General features: G+C 39.4%; 1 protein-coding gene across 1 annotated transcript in view; it reads left to right on the top strand.

The window, feature by feature from the left end:
• The first annotated feature begins 459 nt into the window (after positions 1-459).
• Positions 460-22,516, top strand: part of LOC122994518 (contactin-associated protein-like 4) — a 122,465-nt gene continuing 100,408 nt past the window's right edge. Inside the window, exon 1 of the mRNA XM_044369244.1 lies at positions 460-724. Coding sequence (XP_044225179.1) covers positions 640-724 — 85 coding nt within the window. The 5' untranslated portion in view covers positions 460-639. The remainder of the gene's footprint in view (positions 725-22,516) is intronic.

Here is a 22,516-nt window from a genome sequence, read left to right as displayed (position 1 = left end):
TAAAGCCAAAAGAGGTAATTTAACATTCAAGACACTCTTGACAAAATGCTGGATCCTCTGCAGAAAGTCAGTTTGAAATATCTGTAACTGATAGCTAACACTTGTGGTGTGGCTTTACAGATGCTAATGTCCTGTTGGCTGGTCCATCACTTTGGTTCAGACTGAAATATCTCTAAACAACTATGGAATGGACTTTTGTACATCCATTTATGATCCCTGGAGGATGAATCCCAATAACTTCCGTGACCCCCTGACTTTTCATCTTGGGTCACCAGCACATCAAAGTTTTCAGTTAGCCAGTGAAATATCTCAACATCCAGTAGATGGACTGGCACTTTTTTTTTCTTTTAAGACATCAGGTGATCCACAACTGAATATTGCACGTGTGAATGTATGAGTGAGAGAGAGAGAGAGAGAGCCTGCGCGCATTTCAGTGTGACTCCAACCACAGAGCTGCTGAATGCCCGATAGAACAACAGACAGACTGCAAAGCAGACTTCATTGACCTCTCTCCTCCTCTCTCTCTCTCTCTGTCCCTCCCTGCTCTCCTCCTTCATTCGGGTTTGGGGAGATTTCTCTCGGAGCTGGAGAGGAGAGGTTGGCCGTCTCTCTCCTCCAGCAGCTTTCTTCCGCTTCATCATGGATCTGTGGACTAAAAGAGTCGCTGGGATTATCGCTCAGGTGGCCCTGCTTCTCTGCAGCTCGTACGGGACAACCGGAGAAGGTGAGCAGGCTGTGCGCTTTTTACTTCTCCCGGTGGAGACGCGAGCGCGAGTCCGGGCAATGCAGACCCGGAGAGGCGGCTTTAAACGGGGCTTCATACTTCTGTCATCCTAAAAAGAAAAAAGACAAGGGCTCTAGTAGATGAATACACAGATATTAAGTTGTTTATCTCATTTTTCTGTCGTATTATTTGGGAAATACAGGGCTTCTTTTCTCTTAAGGTTGTGGGATTTTACGCGTCTCTGTTGCGCATCAGCACTCGGCTGTAAAGGATATGTAAGGAGAGTTCAGGTGGTTTGACGTGAAAGAGGGTGATTTTATTTTCTGGTGTGTGCGAGAACTATAGGTCTGTTTTAAGAGGATAGGGTTTATAGCTCTGTGAATGCATATAGGCTCATTTAAAGCAGGGTTTTTTAGAAAGCAACTTTTCTGCGCCACGCCTCCTTTATTAACTTTATTATTTGTCGAGTTTTAATAGCTGTTTATTGACTCACAGGGTGAGAATGATTGGATTCTCTCCAGGGGAGCTTTTGCACTGGACAGAAATGCGCCAAGACGTTTTCTTAGAGCCAGAAGAAACCTCTCACTGCCACTATTAGATTCCAGTTAATCCACTGTGCGCATAAAACAAGGTTATCTCTTTATTTTCTGGTTAATTTGGTGCTCATAACAGCATGATGAGCATCCTGGGGCTGAGCCACTGTGTGTTTGTCAGTGTGTTCACACACTCAGCTGGAGCGTAAAGGTGTGTGTGAGAGAAATCTATTGCATGCAGGTTAGAGAGATGAGCTTGGGACTGAGAGGTTGCTGATTCGATTCTGTGATCTTGGTGATTATGGGATGAATGAGGAACTATTTTTTTTCCTTTTAAAGTGTTTAGTTATTTCATACCAATATACTGTAGCATTAATGTGCAGTTTAACTCAGATTTGAATGTGCAGGCATTCCTGTAATCCTGCATGAGGAGGAGAGGAATCCAGAGAAATGGGATGAAGCGAGGAGAAGAATGGAGAAGAATTGAGATGAATCTTAGTGCGTAATGAGACATGTTTGTATGTAATTGAAGCAGATGGCTATAAAAGTTATCCATCCCTCCAGGGTCTTATTCCTGAAACTACTTTATATGCCACCTGATCCTCTCTTTATTTCTTTTCTGTTTTTTTTATTTAATCTCTTCTGCATTTTTCTTTGCTCCCCTATCCTCTGTCATGTAAGAACATCATCATCATCCCTGTCTTCATCCATTTTCCTCCCTTCCTGGCTCTCTCACTAGTCCTTCTAGTCCTCTCTGTCTCTCTCACATCATCATGAAAATGATTTTTGTGAGCTTCACTTCTCCTCCTCTCAGCACACTTCTCTCTCTTTGCTGCCTCCTGTCTTTTTCTCTTTCGCTCCCCGCCCCTCTCTCACTTTCTCTTCTACCTGGATCTCTGCCCTCTCATAGAATCAGAAAGCTGTCGCTGTGTCTCTGGCTCCCTCTTTTACCTTCCTCCACCTGTTTTCTCTTCATTTCTCTCTTTGTGTCTGTCCTGCTGTTCTTTTCTTTCTCTCTGCATCTCCAGGTTATTTCTGATTCTCTCAGAGCCTTATCTCTGCTGCTGTTTCTACTTGGGCTCAATCCATAAGGGGTTTTGAAGACACAATCCAATGCTAATGCTTTGTTTCTCCTGGTTTCATTCTTGTCAGCGTGCATAAATAGCCTCTGAAACAGATTTAAACCACCATGGAACATTAAAATATTCCCCTGTGAAGACCGGACTGATTAATATTTCAGGGTTTGCAGCTGTCTTAAACCAGGCTGATGATACCTGTTAACACAAGACAATCTTTGTAATATCTTTGAATTCATCTATTTCCAAAAAAACATGTAAAATGAGAAATAGAATTAAAGATTCTCTGCAGGTTTTACAGTCTGTTCTGCAGTGTCAGTCAGAGAGGAACCTCCAATATAACAGTCGGACAACACTGACTGATAAAAACTGAATATGTAAACCACTTGGGGGCACTCGGGGCAGCAGATACAAGCTGTAAACACGACATTTACATACTATCGCCTTTTAAGATGTCCACTTGGTGAATGTGAGTCCAATATTCAGCTCTGTTTTGGTCTCCAACAACTCCCAAAGGAAATATCTGGCTCTTTAGCTGCTAAATGCTCCACTACAGGCTAGTCACTAACTTCGTCTGTCTGCTGTTTAGTGTTGGGCAGGTAGTGTACAGTGATTTTGTGGCCTAAGGCGACGCAGGTGAAAGCTTACTCTCTCTCTCTCTCTCTCTCTCTCTCTCTCTCTCTCTCTCTCTCTCTCTCTCTCTCTCTCTCTCTCTCTATCTATCTATCTCTGTTTATCTCGCCCGGCCTGACCCAGCAGCAAACTCGTCATGCACGGACAATAAACCACAGCAGCATAACAATTTAAGACTGCAGTTGAGGAGTCGTCTCAGCTGCAGGTTTCAGACTGAGCATCGCATCTCCTTTTCTCCTGCAGATGGTTCACTGTTCATTATGGACGCGGTGCTAAATGACAACAAAGTAGATATACATATTTTAACAGCCACAGATGGTGCACCAATGACTTGTTAGCCGGAGGAGTGCAGTGCTGGGGCTTACGTGATGTGATACAAGGAAGTTAGTGTGTGAAACAGCTTCCTGCAGGGCAGTAAAGTCACTGCGCCTTTAATTGCCATTTGATATTAACAGCATGATAGAGTCACTTTGTTTTAAGAAACAGTTTCTTACATAGAGATAGTGGAATGAAGGCAGGTTGGAGCAGTGTTTGCAGAGATCAGCCTGTAACTGAAAGGCCACAGGTTTTATTCCCATGGACACACATCAGCCATGTTTTTTTTCTGTCAAGGGGATTTGGAGAAAACTGACAAAAGCATTTCTAAAATATAAATAGCAAACATTTATTTTGTTGCCAGAAACAGTGACTTCTATTTAATCTGCATCATCAGGTTCCTTCAGGTGTCAATATTAAATGGTAATATTCCTTGCATTTTTGTTTTTTAGTCCTATGGATTACTAGCCAAACATAGATGTAAAGCAGAGACAAGCAGCAACTCCAGTGATGTAAACAACAGAGAGAATATTTGGCATTTTCAACCATTGACACTAAAATGAAGTTTGTCTGTTAGTCATTCGGCATAAAAGAGCAAAGGCTTTTGTTGATAGTAGCAATTTTGCACTTATGTTCAAAAATCACACAGAAAGAAACCCATCGCAGGGAGCAAGAGAGACCAATTTTTGTAGCCAGAGCTGCAGAAAACGAGGACCAGAATCCAATGCAGCCTCGGGCCATGTTGTGTTCTGAATAAAGCGTGTGGTTGTCATTATAGATATGGTCCACAAACAAGTCAGCAAGCCTAAACTTGTTAGTATGTCCATACACTTTACTCTGTGATTGAAAACAACAAATTATCGGTCAACGTCTGGCTATTGTGAAAAAAAAGAAAATTACTACAATGTTCTGAACATCACAAACTGATCAGATCTGGCAGTTTTAGAGAATCTCACAGGCTTTGACTTCTGCCGTTCTGCTGAGAGTTTTGCAGTTGTTTCCCGGCAACTACCTGCAGCTAAAGAGGGAAGGCTTCAGGAGATTTGACTGTAAATCTGTGAGACAGCAGGAAGTGAGCCAACTCCCACAAGCTGTCTAATGTAATCTACTGTATATATCTACAACTTGACGGAGAAATTATAGAATTATGTTTTCCTCTCTTTGAGAAGGTTTATGCACTTGGACAGCCACGGACCAAAGCTAATGAGTGTAAGGTTGCCAGTTTGAAAATGAATGTATTTATCCTGGAAAAGTCTGAAGCTGGAGAGCACAAACTTTTGCAGGCCTTCCCTGAACAACTTTGGTATCAATAACAATAAAGTTTGCTCCATTATCCCTCAAACAGAGCAGAGACTGTTGTTTTTCTTCTGTTACTGTATTGTTTATTAGTAGTCTGCTGTGTCTCTAATTGTGCCCTCAGAAAGTTTTGATCTCTTGTGAGTTATTTTGTTCTGCTTTATTTTGCTGTTTCCCCAAGCATAATGTTAGTAGGTGCAACACTGCCAATGTCTTTCTACATTAATTAGTGGATTATTTAATTAGTTTTGCTGTTAAGTTAGCCAGTTGTTTTTCCTCTACGGCCTTCAGAAACCCTCCTGATTATCGGACTAGTTCTGCTTCTGGATAATTTAACTGTTTCTTAAAGCATGAATTCAGTATGTTCAAGACATATCAAATTGGGTTTATTCCACACTCTTGTTAATTGTTAACTGTGCTATGTAACTATACATGAAGGTCAATGTTGGTCTCATGCAAAATTTAATATCTATCTATCATGACCTTGCGTATTCATAATAAAAGTACTTAAAAATGGATTTGATTTCAGCAGATACAAGTAAGATTTAATGAAATAAAATATGTAACACCTTTAGATACCCTTCAGAGTGTGATGTTCAATCGGCAGCGCCAGAATGAGTTTTGAAGTGGGGGACGTCCGGCTTTGGATGACGTAATAGGCTAGTGAACTTTTTCACATCAACTTCCTTTCAATCTCAGCCTAGCCTTCTGTTTTTGTACAACTAAAATATGGTAAGAAATGCATTCCCTCTTCTCATCAGGATACTCCCAGATCAAAATGGTGGCAGCTTTTTTTTTTTTTTTGCGAAATGATCCACCAATGAGCAGCTAAAAAGGTTCAAAAGGAGCATCCTGGTTCCTGTTGGTACAGACTCTTATGTTTTTCCACTGTGAGAACTGTTGCACCATGACCAATAAACAAACCAACCAGTCAATATGTTTTTTTAATAAGGTTTGAAAGGGAATCAAAATTCATACCCTATTAAAACATTATTTCATTACATCCAATATGCCTACTAACATACAAATAGACAGCACCGCAGCACAGCGAGGTTTAGTCCTTTAGGCTTATTTTCCAAAGTACTGAGTGCACCTATCGCTCCCAAAGCAAAAGCTATTTAACACTTGGTTCATGTTCAAGTCATCAGGTACAACATGTTGGAGTAGGCTTACTGTAATACCCGGCTTAGCACCTGAAAGTGGGGAGACAAAAAGTCTCATTGTCCCCCCTATTCTGGCGCCAGTGTGTTCAACCAATTCTAGGTTATTATATTATGAAGTTCATAAGTTTCATTTATTGTTAGTAATTTCCCACATTTCCCAAAGATCCCAAAAGAACAAACCAGAAGTCATTTTGTATTATATACAGCAGCTGGAGAGAATGCTTCTCCTGTCTTGAAGGTGCATTGTATTCTGGTCTATCTATACTAATGCAGTATCATATTTTCTTAGACTTGGCTCTACAGATGGCACTTTTGCTCAGTTAGTTCACCACTTTGGTCCAGACTGAAATATTTCAACAACAATTGATGGATTGAAATGTAATTTGGTACACACATTCATGATCCCCTTAGGATTGTTATGGAGAAACGTTAATCAACAGTCAACTCATCAGTGAATAAAGTGTCCAGGAGCCTTTGATGTCTCATGCTGAGAATATTTATTGACCACTTGGCCAAGCGGAGAACAGAAACTTTATCAATCACCGTTGTCTGCGCATGATGCCGTCTCTAATGCTCTGAGGATTGAGCTCTGACTTTGGTCTTTAAACCCATACAGATCATGCCACAAATACTATACGCCCAGAAATGGTCAAACCCAATGCATCTACAATATGAAAAATTAATCTATTGGTTCATTAGTTTCTAAACAAGGAACTGCGCTTTACCTGTGTTAGTTCAGGTCACATTGCAGGGAGCCTCAGGTCACCATCAGCACATTCTGGTCTGGAGCCACTGTTGTCTGATTTTGCCATTGGAATCTATGCAATCATCTATCTGTGGTGTCTAGGGAGTCGGGAAGTCACCTCCTCTGACCTTGGTAACCACGGCAATGCCGATTTACGCTTCTCCAAACATCACAGACAGCTGCTCTGAGTCTCAAGGAGAGGAGACAGTGTCTCCTTCAGCTTAAGATTTAGTGTTGCCCACTCTGTGACCTCAAGGTCCATGCAGTGTAACCCAATGGTGAAACATAATGACTTTTCCTCTAGTGCCACCAGCAGGTCAATTTGACTTTGCCAGCACTTCAGTTTATGACCAAATATCTGCAAAACTAATGACATTCTCATCAGCCACAATTTTGTTTTTAGTGTTGATTAGCAAATGTTAGCATGCTAAAATGCTAAACTAAGATGGTGAACATGGTAAACATCATAGCTGCTAAACATCATCATGTTAGCATTGTCACTGTAAGTATATTATCCAGCTGATTTTAGCATTTAGCTCAAAGCACCGCTGTGCATAAATACAGCCTTACAGAGCGATTTGCATGGCTGAAGACTCTTTAGTCTTGTTAAAAAGAGCACTGTCTGTGTTGCTGTTGCTATGTAATAATTTTACTGTGATGGGGCTACATCAGTGGCTATATCTACCTCAAAACATCCCCATATCAAAATAAAGGCAAAATTCTGACAAACGGGAGATTTGGACATGAAAACATTTTATGAATCCATTGTTCTTTTGTTTAAAAATAGATGCAATTTGCAGTTTTAAAACCACGTTAAGCTGCAGAAGGTTATCTGCCATTGTACTGAACAGGAACAGGTGTGTGTGCATGTGTGTGTACGCTTGTGTGTGCGCGTGTGTGTTTGTGTGTGTGTGTACATGCGTGTGTTCCAGTGTGTGGGTGTGTGTGCGTGTAATAAATGAATGTATGTTACTCTTCCCACTGTAGGTTTAAATTAATTAGATTGGCCCCGGGTGTTTTAAGCAAACATGAGGTGAAAGTTTATGTAAGCACATTAATATGAAGATGTAGCTGCCTGGAGTAAAAGAGACACATCTGACCTGCTGCTGAACACAGTAAATTGTTTCTGTGGAGGAGAAGACTTTTGCTCCTTTCAGGCTGAGGCTGGAAATTAAAAAGTATTCCCAGTATAAATGTTTCAACAGAAGATATACTGCACATTAAAGCTCCTCAGTGTGTATTTAAAGGAAGATGAGAGGAAAAATTAAAACAGAGAAGACAAGTGAGGCTGTTCGGAAAGTAAATAAAAAGAGAAGATTAGATTAAACTTCAATGATGGAAAATTGGGCTACGATTAAATGCATGAATGAAAGTTATGATAAAAATATAATTACGGATACATGAGGATATAAAAAAGAAACCCAAAGACTAAGAAATGTGCTGTCTCAAAGGAAATAGTTGTGGATTGAGGAGTATCTGGTAGTTAAAAGTCATGACCCAAAGAGAAAGAAAAAATATACTACAGCTCTCTCAAACCAATAAGTTGTCCTCCAGCAATTTATTCATCATGGAGCCCACCTATTACATCATTCACTTAATAATCGGCCATGACTTCTCTCGACACATCATTGTTTTAGTGCTCTGTGAGTGCCAGGGGCAAGGTCTGGCTAAAGCTGTTTATCAGAATGAATTGAAGGAGCTAAAATATGTCCTGAGAGGTTATGATGTTTTGGTTTCTTAATTCAAATTAACTCAGCATCTGTGCGGCATGTACACTTGAATCAGTAAAGATCCCCACCAGACATGTATAAAGACATAAAAATACATGGAACAATAATGTGTGTAATCTGATATGATTTTTCAAGAAGAAAAGAACCACTTTAAAATCCTAAAAATGGCATCTACTCTTTATCCCTCATTAAAAAAATCCAGAATCCTTACCTGTAGTGTTATTGATACAGCAATTTCAGATTTTCTTTTCTACAAAGCACCAAATGGAAGTCTTATGCATGAAATCATTAAAATCTGGTATTGTTAGTCTTGTAAAAGGAGTTTCTTCAGATGGTGGGCAGCTATTCATCTCTGTAAAATCGTGAGACTCGATGGATTACTATGACGTGCAAAGTGGGGTCACATGACCAACAGATGCAGCTGAAGGCATCGGTAGGCTCGTGTTCAGTGGCCTTGCTAACGTGGCTACTTGTACAAAAAGTCAATCAGTGGAAAAGATGACAACACAAATGTCCTTCAAATCTAAAATGTTGTAAAAGACTTAATATCAGGGAAAACTATAACATTTATTTATTAAAAATTTGAAAGACACATGTAATGATTCCTTTGGAGTAGAGGGTTTTCATTTGTTTTTTTTCCAGTGTACCATCTTAAATGGTATAATTTTTTTTTTTTACTTTTTGCTGCTAGCCTTGCAAAGCTTCTATCAACTGTTCAAAATGTCTTCTTGGTGAAGTATCTGATAATGAAAGCACAGCTCAAACACAATGACAAAGTTAAAGTCAGCAAAAGTAATTTTCAATGATTTAATACCAAAATTAAACCACTTTAACTGTCTCTATGAAAACTCCTACATAACACTGAAGGCTAAAAAGCACAAGTGTCAGACGCGCATCAAAACATTGTTGATTGGTTGCAGATTGTTTCCTATGTAAGTCCACCCACTGGAACCATTATATGCACTGCTCATGTATTTGCATCAACACATCAGGATACAGCACTGTCCTATTTCATAAAGAATCATAAATAACCATGCATAAACATGTGTCAACACTCGAAAAAAAAACCCCAGAAATTTTCATCACATTCACTGCCCTGGATCAGCAGTTCTTCTGTGTGGTGCACCCCACTGGTGATTGACAAGATTCAATATTCAAGAAACTTTATTGTCTGTCACGTAGTAACAGAAATTCTGTCACACTCTGCCTGGACTTTGTGTGTTTTTTGGTCTTTTTGTGTTTTTGTGTTCTTTGGGGCTTCCTGGTTTGCACTTCTGTTTAGTCCTTCTGGTCATGTGGGTTTTCTTGTTGTATTTGGGTGGTGGGTTTGGACTGCCTTTTGTTGTTTGGCCTGGTGTGTTGTGTACTTGGGTTTGGGTTCATGGTGGTTCTTGGACGGGTTGGTGTGGGTTGTATTTGGAGTTTTGTGTTTTTTGGGTGTTGGCTTTATTGCTGTGTTTCCCTTATGCGTTCATGTGCTCCTCCTCACCTGCCCTGCTTCCTGTGTTTGCCTCAACCAATCATTCCCAGCCTGCCCTTGTGTCTTTTCACCTGTACCCCATTCCCTGATTAGTTTAGTCTGTATAAGGTCTGGTTTTGAGCTGAGTCTTTGTTGGATCATTTATTTTGTTCAGCTTGTCTGTCCTGTCCTGTCCTGTCCTGTCCTGTCCTAACCACCTCGAGATTAAAGGTTTTCGTCTACCCTGCAATCTCTGCATACTGGTCTCTGCAAAATAGAAACAATAAACCAGTAAAAGAAACTACAGTAAAAACAAGTTATGAATGCTAACATCAATACTGTTAAAGAAAAAACATAAGTTAAGGTGTGAATATTTGAATGTGTCTAGTGTGATTTATCTAGGGTGTTAATGGCTGAGGGGATGACGAACATTTTGAAAAGTGAGCTGGTAGTTAATAGCTAGCTAACCAGCCATGAGCAGCTGCTGTCAGACTCTCCATGTCCATGCTAGAAGTACAGAGCGTCCGTTGGACCTTTGACAGTCACTAGAAGCACATTCATGGCCATGGTTTCTGTGTGGTACCTGTGTTGTAGCTGAGCTAGTGGCTCTACTATGAGACGCTCTCCGGTGTGTGTGTCTGTGGGAGAATGTCAGTTTGTAGCTGTAGACCTGCTGTTTATCTTTGTTAATGTCACCATCATCAGCCCTGAATATCTTTGCACGATATCAACTCTCTGCCATCTTTTATCAGGCTTGCTAACACAACCAGCAGCTGTGTGAGAGGCACAAACTGAGGCTACAGTTGGCGAGTATTCTGATATTTATACTTTATGCGGCATCTGATATATGAAATAGATTACATCATGATTTGGAAGGGCCAGAGAACTCGACGGAACTGAATTTTCAAATCCAAGCAGACAGAAATAAGCTAATTTTGAGCAGAAAAAGTAAGCCATTTTTTACAAAAAATAGTGTATTCTTGGAAAAAAATTACCTGTATTAACATCATATGCCAACATAAACCTATGTGATTATGTGTACGGCATTAAAAAAACAATTTTATGTGTAGTTAACACTTGAAGCATATAGATTAAGCACACTAGTGCTAGTACTAGGGGTGGGCCCAAATCCAAATACGTTATTCAGCAAAGCACAAATAATAATAATAACAAATGGGTTTTTTACAAACATGTATTTCGCACAAATATTTTAAAAAATATTTGTTTTCGGGAGGGAAAAAAAAACATGTCAAATACCAGTGCACAGGTTGGTTACATCGCTATCTCAGTCTCTCTCCTCTGCTCCGCTGTTACGTCCTCCAGCAGGTCTCAACGAGGGGAGTCACATCCACCTGTTATATGATGCATATTTCCTTATTTGAACATCACTCTCAGAGTTGGGGGTAGAGATTAAGAGATAAAGCAGAGCTACTGACAAGCGAAGTGCTTTTAAGGGATAACCTGTACCATAACCTGTTGTTCCACTTCTCCTTTCCACAAAATTAGATTGTAAAAAAATTGGCAATAAATAAAAAATGCAAAGCAAGAACTGCATTTGAAGTTCTTCCCTACACATTACATGCTGTGCTGTCTCTGCATTATACTTTAATACCCTAAAATTAAAAGCATAATAAAAACAAAAACTGTATTTTTACACCTATTTCCACTTTTATTCAAATACAAATACAAATATAAATCATTTTGCGGCCTCAACAAATATAGATACAAATAGAAATACTAGGCTCTCTGCACATCCCTAGCTAGCACTCGCTCAGCGAACCCTTTCAGTCACATGACCCTCACTTTATATGTCTCTAAAGTCTATAAGCCCCTTAGCAGATTGAGCTAGCTGAAGCTTGGAGTTACAACTATGAGTTGTCTACGGAGGTGCCCTCTTTCTCTTCATCTCCAGATCATGTTAGTTACCGATTGTAGTTAAAGTTAAGAGCAAAATGGGGTCAAGTTACGATCGATACCAGCTATGTTGATGCATAGCCTATCATTTATTCATAGAGTGTTATCTTCTCTAGCCGTGGTTCTGCAGTAGATGAAATGAAATGTTTTTTGTCTAGTAAGTCATTAATCATATTACTCATCACCCACACAGAAAGGATAGATGGTTGCACTCACTCTCCCAACTGTCATCTTCAGGTATGCTCTCTGTCTTGCTCTTTCCTTCTCTCTCTCTCTCTCTCTCTCAGTCTCATCATCTTTGTTGAGGTTTTTATCTCCCCTCTGAGCTGATATAGAGCCAGTGGAGTGTGTTCTATAATCATAGTCTAATGAGAGATAATCTGAAGAACACTAAATGACTTTAATACTAGCCTAATGACAGATAATACCGCCACACTCCTACTGTGAGTGTGTGTGTGTGTGTATGCTGATTTGCATTTTCACCCTTGTCCCTGAGTGTTTAAATGATGGTGGCTCACTGGTTCCTGTGAGTCACCAGTTTCCCAGTTTGGCCTCAAGGAGAGAAGTTTTAAACCCAAAGCTGTTATTAGTAGTCAGTTTACTTTCTGCCTGTGGTGAGAAAGAAAGGCGTGCTGCCTCCAAGTCAGTTGTTGAGTTTGAAAAGCCTTTTAGAAGTCAGATGTTTTGTTAGTTGATACGTACTGTTGGGGAAAGTTGAGGTGAAATTCATTTACATTCAGACAGGTTCTGATTTTTTTTCTTCCTGCCCTCCAATCAACAAAGGGGCAGAAATCACAGACAGGTGATCATGAATACTTCGACTCAGTCTTTGCACTAGTGTTTCTGATAATTACTTCAAGTTAAAGACAGCATTGTTTGGTTTTGAACGTACACCAGTTGATGTCAAATGAATTATTGAAATGCTGGGGGCTGAATGGCAAATCCAGAAGTGTTATTACTCATCCAATGAAGGCTATTTGGTGCCTTCTTAAAGAGTTGGTTATTTAAGCTGTGGAGACTCCAGGGGAATATTAGGAGTGCTTGATTAAATCTCTGAGCTCATGAAGTATCCCTGGTCAAGAAAATGCTGAGGATGGTGTAAATTCAGCAGCTTATTTCAGGTATGGTGCAGCCCTGTCTCATGGGAATTTATTGCTTTTCAATGAGCTGGTTGTTTGCACTGAGAGGAAACCTTTGAATATAAACTATTGGGGGAATGTGGTGAAATTCCCTACAAACCTCCTGGTCCTCTATGATTCATGAGAGGGCAGAGCCAGGATGAGGGAAGAGGAAAGTAGCTGAGGATAAATCCCATCTCATATTTCTTCTTTAGTGTCATTTATGGAAATGTGTGCAGGCAAAGTGGAGCCATGAATAGGATCTGATGAAGTCAAGGTTACAGAACAAACAAGGAGCCACCAGTCATGAATCTGGATTTATTAACCCAGGAACAGGTAGTTAAGTGAGGAGCTGACAGAGAACTGCAGTCCACCCATTTGATATTACGACCTGCTGGACTGTTGTATTTGTTCAAGGCTGTCCCCCAGAAGAAGAACCGCTCCCAAAAAATGAAGCCATTCATCTCAGATGACTTGTTGTTACTTCAAATTCTGGATCTGCCTCCATCAGCAGAGGTTGAGTAGGGATGTGCAGAGAGCCCAGTATTTGTATATATTTGATGAGACGGCACAATTATTTGTATTTGTATTTGAATGAAAGAGTAAATATGCTTAAAAATCCTGTTTTTGTTTTTATTATGCTTTTAATTTTAGAAAATTAAAGTGTTACAGTAAGTGTTCATGAATAAACTACCTTACAAAGGAAGTCCCCACATCGGGTCTCGAACCGGCATCTCCCAGATAGACGACTGCGCTGACTACTGAACTAAAACTTTACTCATTACCCCATTGCAAACAGACCTCTACCTATTAATACACCCATAACCCATGTACTCTTCATTTATTGCCAATTTTTTACAACCTAACTTTGTGGAAAGGAGAAGGGGAACAACAGGTTATGGAGAGTCCATTGGAAGCATTTCGCAAGTGTCAGTAGCTCAGCTTTACCTCTAGGGAACACCCCCTACTCCGAGAGTGATGTCCAAATTAGGAAATGTACGTCATGCAGCAGGTGGATGTGACTCCCCTCGTTGAGACCTGCTGATAGACGTAACAGCAGAGCAGAGGAGAGAGACTGAGATAGTGATGTAACCAACCTGTGCGCTGGTATTTGACATTGGGTGTTTTTTCTTCCCGAAAACAAATAATTTTTAAAATATTTGTATGAAATAAATATTTGTAAAAAAAACCAAAAAAAAACACTATTTGTGCTTTGCTGAATAATGTATTTGTATTCAGGCACACCCCTACTGTTGAGTGGGACGCCTTCTCAACAATCACCTCACAGATTGTTTTCCCAGTTTCAGGTGTAAGTTTTTCAAATTGTTTAAAAGTGTTTGTTCATACTTTAAAAAATGTGCATCTGTGTAGATTTAGTTCAGTTCTCCAAATTAAACCACCAAATAGGTTGTTTGACCATGTGCACTCCAGAACAACACAAGAGCGTTTTCTAATCTGGCATCACTATCAGCAGTAATCGACAGGACACCATTATCTGTCTTTGTTTTCCAAAAATGCTACACATCACCGTTAAAAAGTAAGTTTTACGATGTGTCAATGCTCTGGTTAAGGTCTGGTTAGGCACAAAAACCATTTGGTAGGATTCAGGGAAAGATCATGATTTTGGTTCAAATGATTATTTTGTTAAGGTTAGAGAAACGTGTGATGTAGGTTAAAGTTACAACTTCTTTAATATCAGGCAACCTTTGTTGCCATGTAGCGTCATATGCATGTATGCATCGTAGTTAGGTTTTTAAACAAACTGTCCCAACTCATGATTGGAAATGTGACACTTGCGGGTGGCAACGGGAAACAAACAGCGGTCTCTTGTGGCAAAGTCCACTGTTAGGTTAGTTATTTCTGTTTTATGCACAGGTTAATATGTTAATTAGTGAGCTTCAAACGTGTTGGTAGGCCTCTGCTTCCACTTTTTATGCTAAATTAAGTTAATTGCCTCCTGGCTCTACCAACAAGATGAAATTAAACTAATTTATTTCAAATGACACAAAAATGGAAAGTAATGGTAAGGTGATAATGAAGTAACAAATAATGAGCAAGTAAAGATCATTTTCTAGTTACATGCCATTAAGCTCCTGATTCCAGGTTAATTAGGAACAATTTATTAATTTGACATTAGATTAAAGATTCACAGGCACCAGACTCAAAACCAGAGAAGAACTACTCATTAGACACTGGTTCATTAACATAGCATGTAGCAGTCTGCTCACAAGTCATTTATCACGATCTGTTATTGTTTATAATGACCTACCACTATAGCCACAAATTAAAGTGTCAGTAAAACAATGAGCATCACTATTAGTGCAAAAAAATTGCATTTATGCAAAAATACAGTGAGTACGACGAAGGCTAACTTGACACAATAGCCCAGAAGTGGAGTGGAACCTTGGCTCACTATTCACAGATGACACTTTTGCTGATATGATGTGGTATTCTTATTGGCCATCGTCATGAGTTATGTTAACTTCCTCCACTATAAAAGCAAACAATACGACTAAACTGTTTTTCTGTTCCCACATTTTGGAGTTGCTTTGACCCTCACATGATCTTGAGGCTACTAAAAATCAACTACATCAAGCCAGAGACAGGTAGTGTTGCTGAGCTTTGGAGACACAAACTGCTGTCACATGTTCATGTCCTTCCTGCATTAGAATAATAAGATTCACCTTGAAAATGTGCAAAGTGGCTGTTAAATAATTTACACATGAGCTGCGCATTATTGTCTAAAATTGTGTTATACCTTTTTTTTCAACATCATTGCATATACTGAATATCATTTCATACGCCTCAGTCCAGGCCCTAATGTGTCCTCATTACACACTAAAATAGATGCTGATCACAGCTTAATGTTGTCACTGCTGTGTATTTTATATGAAATCAGTACTGCGTGACCACAGGTCTGCAGCCTGCTGCTCTGTGGTGACTACTGATGAGAAGAAGCAGGGCCAGTCAGTTTGTATTAGAGAGGAGGAGATAGAGCGGAGTCAGTGGCCATTAAAGACGGAAGGGTAAGGCTGAATTTCAACACACGAGACAGGGCTAAACCAGAGGTAAGCACTTAGAGGTGAAAGAGAGAAGGAGAGAAATGAAGATGAGGAGGATTGTAGAGAAGGACATACAATATAAAGTGTGAGAGGATACATTTTAGGGGCCAGAGTCTGCATGCTGTTTGGTAACAGTATTCCCTCTGTGTTTCTCACAACTGTAGTGACATTTTCTACTGTCTTTCCCATTTTATCCCTCACTGACTTTGCTGTATGTGTGTATGGGCTACCATCTGCTCTCCGGATGCACTGCCTCACATCTTTGAGATGATTTGACTTCATAAGATGAAGCAGGAGGTTGAGGAGGAGGGAAAGAGTGACAGTAAGGACAGCAGTGATGAAGGAAGGAAGGAAGGAAGGAGAGAGGTGGAAGGAATGAGGACAGAAAAAGGAGACACGTTGAGGGACAGCTGGAAAAGGATAAAGATTAGGTTAGTTGGGAGAGTAGAAGAGTCAATAGAGGTGAAGGAAGGAACAAGCAGTTTGAAAAAGAAGATACAGGAGGGATGAGGAGATAGTTTTGCTCGGAGTATTGAGCAGTTTCCCCCTGTCTGTTTCCCTGCACTGACACTCTCAACTGCCTCTACAATTTCACTCCCCGCTGGCTTTAGAGTGTCTGTGTGTGTGTGTGTGTGTGTGTGTGTGTGTGTGTGTGTGTGTGTGTGTGTGTGTGTGTTTGTTTTCATGTTCAGCTTCGAGTTTCGCAGAGCCCTGCAAGTTGTGAGTTTTTGCAAGACTGCACTGATATTAATATTAATGTCTGGCCAAAAAAAGCGATTCTAGTGACAGCCTCTCCCAATATGGGATTTCTTCTGTCCCGCTGTGTTCCTCACATGCTACTTCCAAGTCAATTAATTTAAATGACTGAATAAAAGTTTTAAAGTAAAGATTTCAGTGTGGCGCCTGTAGACAGGATAAATGTCCTTTCCAGCTTTGCTTGCAATAAGTGTATCAGTAGAAGGTTACTGTCACAGTTTAGTAGTGTATTAAATTAATTTCTAGGAGAAAGTGTTGGGATAAGACAAGCAAGACTATGTCATCTGCATCATACCTAGCTAGATCAAAGTTAGTTAGGCTACTGTCAGTCTTTCAAGGCTACAATAACGCTAACTATGCTTTGTTATGCAAGGCTACATAAAGAATTGCCAGGCTCCATTAAAGGATAGGTTCATTATTTTTCACTGCTGTCTGAAAGCAATAGTCAGGTGCCCAAAATGAACATTGACACATACTTTTCTTGCTGTAATAATTGCTCCTGTTATTACTGGCTATCAAGAGATCCCCTAATAAGGCAATTTCAATATAATTGAAGAGGGACAAAATCCACAGCCCTCCCTCTGCGACAAAATAGCATTTAAAAGTTTGTTTGAAGCTAAAAAAAGGATTCAGCTGTCCAGATTATTCAAATCGAGTTGATCTCTTTCAAAGTTACTGTCTTTTTAGTGTTAAATTCCCTCTTTTTGTTACAATTCTTCCACTGCAGCTGAACAGAAAAACACTAAAATTTTTACTAAAAAGACTGTAACTGTGGAAGATACTCAATTTATTTGACTAAATCTGATGACTGACGCCTCATATTTTCTTCAGATACATTTATAAATACATTTTTGCTCAAAATGAGGATTTTGTACCGCCATCACTTACATTGTAAGTGCATTTGGAGGGGATCTTCTAATGGTTAGTATAAACAAGAGGAACGATTATAGCGAGCAAAACCTGTTTCAGTGCTCATATGGGCACCTGACTATTGTTTTAAGACAGACTTAAAAAACTGTGAACCTGAATGCCTTAACGAAAAAAATATGTCTGATTTGCATTAGACTCAAGGGTAACACTTAACAATACGGTACATAAAATTGCGCATACTAAGGAACAGGTGAAGAACAAATCAGGAACAACTTGATAATTGATGAATTGTTAACAAGTAAGGAGGGTGCCCATGGTGTCATTGATGGAGAATAAGATTTATTGACTATCTTAACTGATCATAAATAAGAAATATATGTATTAATATATCATAATATGTCTACAAGTAAGCTTAGCATTTAATGTAACTGTAGCTGATAGCATAAGCCTATGAAATGTGAATGTGAATATTAATGTAAGCCCTGAATATGATGATTAAAATATTTTTTATGAGAATCCCTCTGGTCTCTGGTCTGTTATTGAACTATTTATGAATCCCCAGTAAAAAGTCAGTAACTACTTGACAGTTTTGATACTTTACATTGGGAGTAAGTAATGGCTTGAAGTAAAGAGGGACTAGCAACTACTCCATATTATGTACCACCATACATGGGGGTGCACAAAAACAGTAACTAATGTTAAAAGTAATTAGTAATGAATGAGTCATTACTAGTTTTGCACAGTTCAGCAGCTGGTTCAGAGTTAATCAGGAACAACTTATGAAGAAAGTAGTCAGTATGATCAATTCACAGATATTCACAAACATATCATTACCTTATGATTCATTAATATAGGATCTCCCAATCTGTTCTCTAGTAACTCATTATCTACTATATAGTCCTCCATGAGGAATTATTAGGGAAGTACTTGTCAATGACTCATCAATTATCAGATCGCTCCTGATTCATCCCTCACTCGTTCCTTAGTAACTATGCACAATTTTGTATTGTGTATGTATTGTAAAGAGTTACCAACTCAAGAGCGAGCCATATTATGAATAGTTATATCATATGAGGCTGAGGATTAGACTATTAGATGGCATTATGTGCCGTTCCAGTACATTACATCACTAGATGGGGAAACAGTGCAGCGATTAAAGAGGTCATCCTTAAAAGGGTTCATCCATACTGTAATGACACTAAATCCCACCATATACTTTCTGTACAAGACCCTGAGCTTCCACTAGCAAAAAGCAAGATAAAAAATAATGTTCACACAGAGATTTATACTGTATCAGTTATAATCATAAATATAAAAACAACTCATATATGATGAACAGATGTTACTGGACTCTCAGAACAGTCTGTTGCTCATTGCTGGTTCTCAGGTCTGGTCATGTCACGATATAGTAATACATTTTATCCCAGCAAAAAAAAAAAATCTGTAAAGTGCATTATCACCCCAAAGATAAAATACTTCAAGCAATACCACCTTCAATCCATTGACTCCCCAACCAACACCATCACCTGTATCTTTCCAAATAGGAAGTGGAGAGTCTCTTTGGTTTGAAGAGTGTGGGTTATTAGTGTTATGTGTTATCTGGTGTAAAGGTTGTGTTCTTTTCTTTTTATTCCTGTGAGGTAAAAGACCTCCTGTTTATGTACAGCTTGGTTGATTCAGGATTTTCAAAAAGCAAAAGATTTTTCTGTTGCAACCAGAAACTACCATCTTTTTGGACTGGAGTTTTTATTTCATCAGACAATTCCAGATAAATCTGTTCAGAGAAGTATGTAACCAACAGGCTATAACAGGAGATATTCACCACCGTGTCCTTCAGTTCTGTTTTATGCCCTAATTGGGGTCTGACCACACATCCTCATAAGGAAACAACCTCATAGGTCGATTGTACCTGCACTGCAGAAAGACCCATAGGAGCGTTTCCAGAACGACTCATCGGAGCATTTTCTAACATGCCACCTCTAGCGGCAGTAATTGTAAAAAAATAATGAAGTTTTATGGTGTGACAACCCTGCAGTCAAGGTCTTGTTAGGTTTAGGCACGAAAACCACTTGATTAGGGTTAGTGAAAGATCATGGTTTAGGTTAATGAGATGTGAGTTAAAGTTACTCCTCAAAGTTATACAACTTTTGTCATCATGGCAACATTAAACACCACGACAATTGAACTTATTGTTTTTAAAAAAATTGTCCTGACCACTTTTTACCATCTGTCTATCTAGCCATCCACCCAACCTTCCTCCTCCTAATATGAACATTTGTCATCTTATATTGACGTAATCTGAACTGCGTCACTGCCCAGGGTCATAATTACTACAGCTGCTAGATGGCTTCTGTCACTCAAATGTAACTATAGGTCATTTTTGCCAAAAAAAGTGATGGGAATTCTGGCTTTGTTTTATAGTGAGCCAAATAATTTGACTCAGCTCAGCAATAAGAGCTGGCTCTTTCGGCTCCCAAATGGCTCCCAAACGGCTCTTCATTTAGTACTGCTTCTGGCTTTTATAATTCAGCCATATTTAGCAATGTTTTGAACTATGACTGGTATGTGGGCACATATGTCACTTAAATTATTCAATGTAATAATACTAAACCTTATAATTTCCAGAATACCATAATTTTACATTATGTTTAGTATAAAAACATTAAATAATGTAAAAATATCAAACACCATTACACATGTGTATTGAACATTTTAAATTAGTGTTTCACTATAAACACTAAACACAGTGCATCTGGTCCTTGTGCGTAAATGTAGGTTACAATTCTAATGCTACTGTGATATTCATATCAAATAAAATTAAATACTAAAATACATTATAAATTATCCAAAACACAAACCTTTCCAAACAGATCGCACTCAAAATGGAACACGGCGTGCCATATAACGACTAAAAAATAAATTACAATATGCAAAACAGCAGCGTCCAACCGTTTAAACAGTGAAACATTGTAACATTGTCTTTAGGGCAGATTAGTATTAAGAAACACTAAGTGCCTCAGCTTAGAGAGGCTGATCCGGTTTCTTCTCTCTGTTATTATCTGTCCTGTTTTGGAAAAGATTCTTTCTGAAGGGGCTGATGTCGCTATGATACACAGTCTCCCCGCCGTCACCTTGACAAGTCGTGGGTAGACTGAAGCTTTGGTCTCCCACCAGCTCAGCAGGTCTGCAGCTCTTTGGATGAGGGGCTTCTCAAGATAGGATCTTGCTTCCAGTATAGAATCTGCTGAGGGATTCCTTCTTGCAGTGTCTCCTGTTGCTCTTTCATCAAAGAGCCTCCAAACAGCAGGCGTTTGTAGCTTCATTTCTAGTGCCGCTGCTCCCTCTTCTCCTTCTTGGCCTCCTGGTGGTGGAGCCAGCTGGTTGCTGGTTGCTGTTACTCTTTAAAGTGCGTCATCAACAGCTCTGTTGTCATTACAGGACAGCTTTTTGAACCTTGGGTCCAGTACTGTGGTTTCAGTATTGTATTCCATTCGGTGGAGCTTTCTTTCCATCGATGCACAGAGAGCCGTCACCAACTCTGTCACTTTCCCTGTGGTTACTGTTCCTTCTCTCTGGTGGTGGGCTATTATTCCCTGCAGACCTTTTGCACAGGAGTAACATTTTGGAGGCTGTCACATACCTGAAACAAGATAAAACTCAGAATTATGCTTTATTTTATTATGTGGTATATGGACTTTGTTCAGTTTATTCTTGTCTATTACTGGTATCCACCTCTAATATACACCTCTAATATGCAATTATATAATAATAAATAATGTAATAGAAGCATGGAAGAACATACATTGGATTGAGAGCATGGGTGTAGCTACTAAATCCCTTGAGAATGAGAATGAGAATGGTTGGAAATCCCTTTTAATCGTTTTAGCCAATTCCTCATCAACTGTGTTCTGTCTTGCTGGGGTCATGACCTTAGAAAAACAAATTGGCTCATAGTGCTCAGGGTTGCAATACGTTGTGGTTTACCTGATACTTGAGGGAGGGCTGTACACACTGCAGCGGCAACGATTTCAGTAGACAGTGCTCTGGCTTTTCCATGTTCAGTAGTAGGAATGCTAGCTTGCCTTTTTTCACCTAACTGCACTGTTAGATGTACAGTTTTAATATGCCTGTGAAGGTTGTTAGTAGGCGCCTTTGTGTTGTCTATTTTATTAAAATGCATCCAAATGCTACTTCGTTTGCGACTATCACTCATCTTGTTTTCTGCTGTTTGCACACTCCTCTCTGTCCTCTGTAGACCATCAGCTAACCCCCCCCCCCTGCTTTTAACCTGATGATATGATCCTTGTCCGTGACACACATTGGTCACACGGCACACACATCAACACAACATTCAGTCAGTGCATGGAGTGCCTGTGGTCATCAAAAAGATCATCCCATTATTCTTTCTGTCTTGTACTAATTTCCAAAAAAAAAAAATCTCAGCTGGGAGCCAGTTCCCATTGCTCACTTCAAGGAACCAGCAGCTGACTCGTTCGCGACCGACACATCAATAATGTAAAAGTTTTGCATCAACACTTTTCTTAGTTAAAGAATCTCAGTAGCCTTGTGTTTCCAGCCTCAGGAAAGCTGAGCTCTTTGTGTGTGAGCAGCAGGGAAGGTTTTTAAGGAGTACTTATCTTCTAATGTCTCCTGAGGGATGGTAGTTAGGTTACTAAGTAGATGCTGTGACTGCAGCTCCTGTTGTGGTTTAGAGAAGGTGTGAAGATGCTATACGAGTGTGCACAGACAGATGTTATTGCAGAAGCAGCAGGAGGGTCTGTAGGTATATATAGAGGTTTTCTTGTCTCTTTAGCAGTGTTGGGCAGTAACACAGTATTGTGACCACACTTTTCAGTAACAAGAAGTGTAAGAGATTACAATTTAAAATTCAGTTATCATATTTAGAGTTGCAACGATTAGTTGCAATTAACTGATTGAATCAATCAGCAACTATTTTGGTAATAGATTAATTGTTTGGAGTAATTTTTTAAGAATAAATGTCCAAATTCTCTGATTCCAGCTTCTAAGATGTGAATATTTTCTAGTTTATTTAGTCTTCTATTTAGTAAACTGCATATCTTTGAATTGTGGACTGTTGGTCAGGACAAAACAAGACATTTTA

Source organism: Thunnus albacares, chromosome 12 (assembly GCF_914725855.1).
Source record: "Thunnus albacares chromosome 12, fThuAlb1.1, whole genome shotgun sequence".
In the NCBI taxonomy this organism is placed as follows: domain Eukaryota; kingdom Metazoa; phylum Chordata; class Actinopteri; order Scombriformes; family Scombridae; genus Thunnus; species Thunnus albacares.
The sequence above is the reverse complement of the archived record's forward strand: the minus strand, read 5'-3'. Positions and strand labels throughout refer to the sequence as shown.